The sequence below is a fragment of the Podarcis tiliguerta genome (genome assembly GCF_965153285.1).
Source record: "Podarcis tiliguerta genome assembly, chromosome: 10".
Lineage (NCBI taxonomy): Eukaryota > Metazoa > Chordata > Lepidosauria > Squamata > Lacertidae > Podarcis > Podarcis tiliguerta.
The window spans coordinates 70,306,142-70,314,562 of NC_139543.1; the positions used below are offsets into that span (position 1 = coordinate 70,306,142).

Consider the following 8,421-nt stretch of genomic DNA (forward strand, 5'->3'; position numbering starts at 1 on the left):
TACTCCCCAACCCGGCTTTGAGGCTGGCGGTGGGGAAAGCAGCGCTTCCCCCTTCGCCAGCCCCAGAGGTTGGGGGGCAGCAGGATGGCGCGCGACGCCTTCCCGCTACTCCCCAACCCGGCTTCGAGGCTGGCGGGGGGAAAAGCAGCGCTTCCCCCTTCGCCAGCCCCAGAGGATGGGGGGCAGCAGGATGGCGCGCGACACCGTCCCGCTACTCTCCAACCCTCCTGTGGGCTTTTGCGGGAGATGGGGGAATTCCCCCACCTCCCTAAAAACAGGCAAAAGCCGTGCGCTCTTTAAAGGGGCTCCGCGGCTTCTGCTGGCTTTTCTAGGAGGTGGGGGAATTCCCCCACCTCGTAGAAAAGCCCGTAGGAGCCACGCAGCCTTTAAAGAGCGCGCCGCTCTTGGGTGTTTTTCCCCGAGGAGGGAGAAGGGATGGACTGGCTGAGTCCGTCCCTTCTCCCTCCTGTGGGCTTTTGCCAGAGATGGGGGAATTCCCCCACCTCCCGCAAAGGCAGGCAAAAGCCGCACGCTCTTTAAAGGGGCTCAGCGGCTTCTGCTGGCTTTTCTAGGAGGTGGGGGAATTCCCCCACCTCATAGAAAAGCCCGCAGGAGCCGCGCACCCTTTGAAGAGCGCGCCCCTCTTGGGGGCTTTTCCCCAAGGAGGGAGAAGGGACTGACTGGCCGTTTCAGTCCCTTTTCCCTCCGGGTCGAAAAGCCCGTAGGAGTCGCCCACGGCTCCTGTGAGCTTTTGCGGGAGGTGGGGGAATTCCGCCACCTCCCCCAAAAGCAGGGAGAAGGTCTTGGAGTAGCGCACAGGCTGCGTGCAGCCTGTCCGCTGCTCCCAGAGCTGCGGGGGGGGGGAATCATATTTTTTTCCTTGATTCCCCCCCTGAAAACTAGGTGCGTCCTATGGGCCGGTGCGTCCAATAGGGCGAAAAATACGGTAAACAGAGATCTTGGGTTCACATTCTCACACACCATCAATGAAATAAGAATCTAACATAAGAATCTAACATTTCTTACTTTCTAAATCCTTTGCATAATTACATCAAGCCAACAAATCTCATACATAACATAGATAGCTTTTTAGAAGAAAAGGCCTTTGCAAAGTAAAAAAGGAACTCAGTAAAAACAGCTTCAAAAGTTGCCTCTTCAGTTTACACCCCCCTTTCCCAGCCAGCTGCTTTTCCCATTAGCTCTTCCCAAAATTTATTGCCCTTTAACTTTCTCAGTATACCTTAAACCTTAGGAAAATATGGCTAGAGTCTGATGGGAGGCACATGGTATTATTTTCTGTTAAACAATAAATCTTACTATTTACCAACTCTTAATTAGTGTTTTTGCAGCTTGATTGTATTCTGTAATATGTAGGGTCAGTGTAACATTTGCTCCCAGCCTGTAATTCCCTTTTACAACTTTGAGAAACTTGTCTCCTGCTACTGCTATAAATCAGGGGGGCCCTCGTTCAGGAGAGCAGGAAGATAAACAACTGCCAAAGTACTTAGCCAGCTGGTTTCATACAAACATTTGCAAATATATCTTTAAGCTCATTTTAAAATACAGACCTTGATCAGATGCCTCATTCTAAACCGCTATTCTGAACAATACTCTTAAGAATGTCAGAAGGTCCCACAAATAACCCAGAGATGCATTTTAAATATAAGGACACATTCTACTCATGTAAAAACACACTGATTCCCGGACCATCCACGGGCTGGATTGAGAAGGTGATTGGGCCAGATCCGGCCCCTGGGCCTTAGTTTGCCTACCCCTGAGTTAGGCTATCCCTGTCCAGATAGCGGCATAGCTGGGCCACCGCTGAGGGTCCCTTTGCCCTCCACCAATGCCTTTGGCAGGAGGCTGGGGAGACCCATGACATCACAAGGGGCTGCTTGAAGCATCTGTGAGGCGCTGCCTACCCCAAGGAGGTCTCCCCAGGGATGCCCACCCCTGGCACCCTGACTCTGGCTCACCGGTCGGCTTGTGGCAGCGAGGGCAGTCCTGGGCGCTGCCCGCAGGTCCCTTAGCCAGCCATGGCGCGGCCGCTGAACATGGACACCCTACAACAGAACTTCTGGAAAGAGGAGTACAACAAAGAGCTCGTGATGCGCTACCGCTGGCACCAGAAGTACGGCGCCATCGTGAAGGCCAAGCAGCAGGCGCAGAGGGAGCGTCGGAAGAAGGCTGTGGACAACACCTTACGGCTCCCGTCCGTCAAGCCGGCCCCACTGGATGTAACCCCCCAGCGCCCCATCCCGCCTCTCACGGCAGCCCCCGCAGGGCTGGCGCGGGAACGGGACCTGACCGGGGTGGACGCCGCGATCCTGGAGATGGAGATGAGGCCTGCACCCCGGGAGTTGCGAAACCTCCTGTACCAGGGCATCTCGCACGAGGACGAAGGGCGCAAGCGCTACCTCAAACTGCGCCTGCTCTTGAACCCGGAGGACAAATACACCTTTCCTGTCACCACCAACTTCAACTATGGCTGGCAGATGGGTGAGTGGGAGCGAGGGGGTGCGGGAGGGGTGCTGCTAAAAGGTGAAGGGACCCCTGACCCTTAGGTCCAGTCGCCAACGACTCTGGGGTTGCGGTGCTCATCTCGCTTCATTGGCCGAGGGAGCCAGCGTTTGACAGCTTCCGCAGACAGTTTTTCCGGGTCATGTGGCCAGTATGACTAAGCCGCTTCTGGCAAACCAGAGCAGCGCATGGAAACGCTGGTTATCTTCCCGCCGGAGTGCTACCTGTTTATCTACTTGCACTGTAACGTGCTTTTGAACTGCTAGGTTGGCAGGAGCAGGGACCGAGCAACAGGAGCTCACCCCGTCATGGGGATTTGAACCACTGACCTTCCGATCGGCAAGCCCTAGGCTCTGTGGTGTAACCCACAGCACCAACCGAGGGGTGTGTGGGAGGGGTGCTGCTGCTTTCGAATAAATTTAATATCGGGGGGTAAACCCCACCCTGCACAATTGATCCCATGATGTGGCAAACATCCATTTGAATGGCAATGTTCATAAGCTTTGGGGGGTCGACCCCCTGAGATATTTTATCGAGGGGGCCGAAGGGACCTCGACGCATAGGAGTTGGCTCTGTTATATGACCAAATAGATTCTTTTATCTGTTGTTTAACATATATGAGACGCCGTGTACCCTAGGAAAGCGCAACCAGTCTGAAAAGTCTTCTTATATACTCTTCCTGCTGCTTTTCTGAGTCTTGTCACTCCTTGCTCCTTGGCATGTTCTTGGCGGTCCTTCGTCCTTGAAAAAATCACACCAAGAACGCTGGCCAATATCAGTTTTAGCAGTGGGAGTGGTCTGTACTCGCAAATCAATCGTCAATTGTAACAAAACTAATCCATTCAAAAGTATGTATTCTGACAAGGATTACAAACTCAAATAGAGATTACAAACTCAAACAAGGATTACAAACTCAAACTCATAAGGATATGTATAACACAATAATTCGTTACAGCATTAAAGATAAGAGTTTATGAGTAGAGACGTTCATGTTAGGCTATAGTCAAATTCGACGTGAAGGTCTTAGTTTCAATCATTGAGCAGAAGTCAGAAGTCAAATTATGGATCAGAAACCAGGACAGGGCCCTGTTTCGATGTATTCACCTTCATCAGCTGGAAGTATCAAACATTGCACAAAAATACATTTAAATTCTAAATTATTATAACTTATGATAATTTAGAATTTAGATGTTTTATAACTTATTTTCTCTAATGCTGTAACGAATTATTGACTATTGATTTGCAAGTAGGGACCACTCCCACTGCTGAAACTTATATTGGCCAGAGTTCTTGGTGGGCTTTTTTCTTGGTATATTTAATAACAAGAGGTCCTTTGTCCTTGGCATGTTGTTGGCAAATCACAACACTCATTGCTCGGAACTAGTGCTGAGTAGCTTTTGGCATGTTTCAACACTCATTGTTTGCAACTAGTATAGTATAGTCAGTCTTTATGCTCCCTTGCGTGTACCGTTCACTTGGCCAGAACACGCACATTCCTTTGGCTCTTTGACCAACACAGTTCATTATTAGTTCATCAACAGCATCCGTTTTGTGTTGGTGGCCTCCAACCATTTTAGGTCCATTCAAACCATATCATTCCTTACAGCTGCTAGGAGAGGAAGGGAGTCCTGGGTGCCCCCTGGAAAAGACTAGTGGGCGGGAATTGGCTTTGGGTTGTGCAGCAATGTCAGGTTGCTATTCTGGGCTCCCTCCACAGAAATCTCGGTGTCTTAGAGGACCACAAGCTGAACATGAGTCCACAGCGTGATGCAGCAGCAAAAAAGGCCAATGCTATTCCAGAGAACCTGGCAGGGTGGACGGGAAAGGACAGAAGAACATCAGGAGAGCGGTTGGCTACAGCTGGGTTTGGCCAAAGGGGGACCGATCCATAGGGACAAATGCCAGGTTCTGCAGTTAGGCTGGAAGAACCAGATGCACAAATATAGGATGGGGGACACCCGGCTCACTAGCAGTACACGGGAAAAAGATCTAGAGGTCTTGGTGGACCACAAGCTGAACATGAGCCAACAGTGTGATGCAGCAGCAAAAAAGGCCAATGCTGTTCTCGGCTGTTCTCCGCCACTTCCCCCTCTGTGGAGTCAAAACATATACCATCAGGTGAAAAGCAACAATCCCATGACTGCAGTCACGGAGCAGGAATTCTAACAGACCATGCTCTGCCTACATAGCTTCTGAACTGCTGGACACTGCAGGAAGGGAGAGTTGCTCTTGTGCTCAAATCGTGCTTGCAGGTTTCCTTTGGGGGGCATCTCGTCGGCCCCTGTGGGAGCTGGGTGTTAGAATTCCTGCTCCATGACCGCAGTCATGGGATTTTTGTCTATCACATGACGGTATATGTTTTGACTCCACAGAGTGGGAAGTCACGGAGACAGGATGTTTGTGTTACTGCGTTCTGTGAAGTGAGACTATTGTCCTTTCTTCTTTTTCTCTTTGCTGTCTGATGCTAGAGAGAAAGGGAGCCATGTTGCAGTGCTCTGTGTGTGTTTATATGTAAATAAAGTAGATTAGCCAAAATGCTGAGCTGCTGAGGTCTGTCACGAAAAGCTGCGAAGACTCTGCGGATTCCTAAGTGTGCCGATGTCTGTTGGCATCGGTCGCTGTGATGTTTGGGCAGAAGAAAGCTTTTGAAGCTCCCAAACAAATGACCAGGGAGGAGGGAACATGCTAGTTGGGCCTGTGTCTCTGCCAGGGTCCTACTCGAGTGTAGGCTGAACTCCTGACACTGGGTGCTGAGATGTTAAAATTGGCAATTCTCCAAAGCCTGAAGCTTTTCTTCTGGGGATATTGAGGACAAACGTACCAAAGAATATGATCAAACTATTTATGTACGCAACAACAGCCCCAGAATCCTATAGGTGCAGAATTGGAAGGAAGAAGATGACACAACTAAAGAGGAAAGGCTTGCAAAGCTAATGGGCTCTGCAGAATTGGCGAATGCCGGGAAGGAGAGACCAAAACGGCAAACTCTGCGTTGAAGAGTGGAAACCCTTCTCAGAATATCTGGGAAAGAACCATAACCATGTGAAATCGCGGGCAGGATTTGAATTATGAGCAGCGGATTAAAAATGACAAGAGATGCGTCTGAGGAAATATGTCTTAGATTTAGTTTGGCAGGACTTATGGCTGCAAATGAAACGTTTTAAATGCGTTGCAAAGTGCAATACACGAATGTGACACTGGGTGGCGGCGGTGAGCTATGCCAAATTTAATGTATTTTTAGAAACGTTGTGGGTTTTTTTAAAAAGTATTTTTGAAGCGTATTTTTTTTAAAAAATATGGGTGTAGATTCCACCATACAGTGCAGCAGAACAAGGGTGGGCATAAAAAGATACCCCAGAGGTAAGGGTGGAAAGTCGTTTTATTTTGCAAGGGGGATGTAAATTCATCATCAATCTTTATTACGGCCCAGAGACCCAACAAATCGTTACAAAGCGATACACAATTCAGACAGCCTACCTCCAGGTTAAGCAAGCATTTTGTTCAGAATATAGGGGTCATTGGTTCTTGCAACCACTGATAAAAACTTTGCCACTGCTAATGTTCTGGCGTTTGTCCGGTCTTCTAATAAGAACCCGACATAGTGAGCCTCTGATTTTCCCGGGAAAGGTACCAGCAAGGGTAATATCAGTTCAGCCCTGGCCTGCTCATATTTTACACAGTGCAACAAAATATGTTTTATGGAAACGATGTCTTGAGCACATGAGCAAACTGCAGTTAAGTTAAGATCAATTGTAATAAACAATTTATCAATAGACTCCTCCCTGACGGCTTACGAAAATCTCATTGAGTCCTTGCAGGATGTGGTCTCTGTCAACATAAATTCAGCTGGCAAGCCACACACTGCTAAAGGGCGCTGCTGGTTTGACCAAGAGTGCCGCACAAAGAAGGAAGCCTTAAGGAACGCTTATTTGGCCTATAGTGTAGTCTTATTAGACTTTACCGATTGGTGGGCTCTGTGTTGCTCCCGGACGGGAGGAAGGAAGTCAAATGACACCGAGGGTTGGTTCAGAGAAAGAGTTCTTTATTTCTGCTCTCCGGAGCAGCAGAAAGGCACTTGCGTGGTCAGTCCACAGCAAGTCCAAAGAAATGAGAAATTTCATGCAGTATATATATCCTCCAGGCACCCTCTCCCCCTTCCCCAGGAATCCAGCCACATCAGCTTATACACACAGGTTGACATCACAGATGTTCCTGCTCCGGTACTCTCAACCATATAAGGTTGTTCCTCTTCCTGTACTCTTGACCATATAACGTTGTTCCTGTTCCTGTATTCCTTATCTTGGGGTAAAAAGGTCTCCTGGCGCTGTTCCCGGACTAGGTCTGTGCGTCAGAGTGTGGTCAGGAGGTAAGATAAGACCTAGACGTGTCATCCCTGCTCTACTGGAACAGCCAAGGCCATCCTTGCCGTCACAAACTGATAAAGGAGAGGGCTCTGAGCACTTGTTTATACAGCCGGGTTTTTGTTTATACATTGACTCAGAGCTCAAGTTAATGGATTTTAGCTAAGGAAAAATAGGGATTTTGGTGCCCGTTTCAAACTGCCTGCACAGTCAGTTTTGGGAAACCCATTCCTTCAATAGAAAAGCTGGGTGTAAATTGTATTTGAAGTTAAGTTGCTAAAGTTTTATTATTATTATTATTATTATTATATATTAGACACTAGAGTAGGTGGGCCACTCTCTGGCCTGATCCTGCAGGAGGCTCTGCTGTTCTTCACACTGACCCTTTTTTGTCTCCCCAGGGAAGCTGGCCACCAGCCACATCGCCCCCACCCCCAAGTGCCGTATCGACAGCTTCTTCCACAAGAACGGCGCCTTCTCCCTGCTCCACCCGCGCGACGTGGCCCTCTGAGCAAGACCCGCCTGCTCCCCTGGCTTCGCGCTTGCAAACAAAGCTCTACATGTTTTATCACTCGAGTCTCCTTCTCTGGTGCCTTTCCTTGATTTCCTTCCTTGACTTCAAAACACCTGGAGAACGGGCAGGGCCAAGGGCATCCTTGACTGATGTGGCTGGGGGAGGAGCCTGTTGGGGTTCGGGGGCGGGGCAGAGGGCGGAGCCTGTGGGTTCCGTGGAAAGAGGGCGGAGCCTAGTGCGGCTTGTGGAAGAGCAGTTGTTCACTTCAGCCTGAGCGCAAGATACCAGGTTTATTCAACGTAAGCGCTTGAGATCAAACCCAGAGGTTTTTTTTTTTTAAAAAAGCCAGATTGGGTGTTAAGAGTTGCAAACTGCTGAGTATCTTTAACACCATAGACACCTGTGTTGATGGCTGGTCGGGTAGGATCCATTATTTTCATTGCATTCATAATAATAATAATAATAATAATAATAACAATAATAAACAATCATTTTCTTTCTTTCTTTTTTATATATAATATTTTATTGGGTTATACAATAAACACAAAACAACAATAAGCAAACAACATCACAACAAAAAGAACACTACAACACACAAACACAAAGCAATAAAATACAAAAAATAAAAATAAAAATATTAAAAACAGTTTTTGTCTCCTTGTATTCTTTGCATTAACTTATTTCTCCGACTTCCCCAGACCTCCCTTCTCTGTATTCCAGATCGTATATTCTGTCTGCAAATTCTTTCCCTCTGTCATATTTTAATTTTATAATAGTCTTAATACATAATATATAATTGCATTTCCTTATATCTGAAAGTGTTATATCTTTTTCTATTCACTTTTTTACTAATAACCATTTACAATCAATCTGGTGTCATCAAACATTCATTTTCTTATAATGTTTCTGTAGATAGGCTTTAAATTTCCTCCAGTCTTCCTTCACCGTCTCTTCTCCCTGGTCTCTGATTCTGCCGGTCATTTCTGCTAATTCCATGTAGTCGATAACTTTCATCTGCCATTCTTC

General features: G+C 47.7%; 1 protein-coding gene across 1 annotated transcript; it reads left to right on the top strand.

Annotated features, from left to right (window-relative positions):
- The first annotated feature begins 1,919 nt into the window (after window positions 1-1,919).
- Window positions 1,920-7,457, top strand: SPMIP1 (sperm microtubule inner protein 1). Its single transcript, XM_083402477.1, has 2 exons — window positions 1,920-2,499; window positions 7,283-7,457. The coding sequence occupies exons 1-2, from the start codon at window positions 2,037-2,039 to the stop codon at window positions 7,390-7,392; spliced, it is 573 nt and encodes a 190-aa protein (XP_083258603.1). The 5' UTR covers window positions 1,920-2,036; the 3' UTR covers window positions 7,393-7,457.
- The last annotated feature ends 964 nt before the right edge of the window (window positions 7,458-8,421 follow it).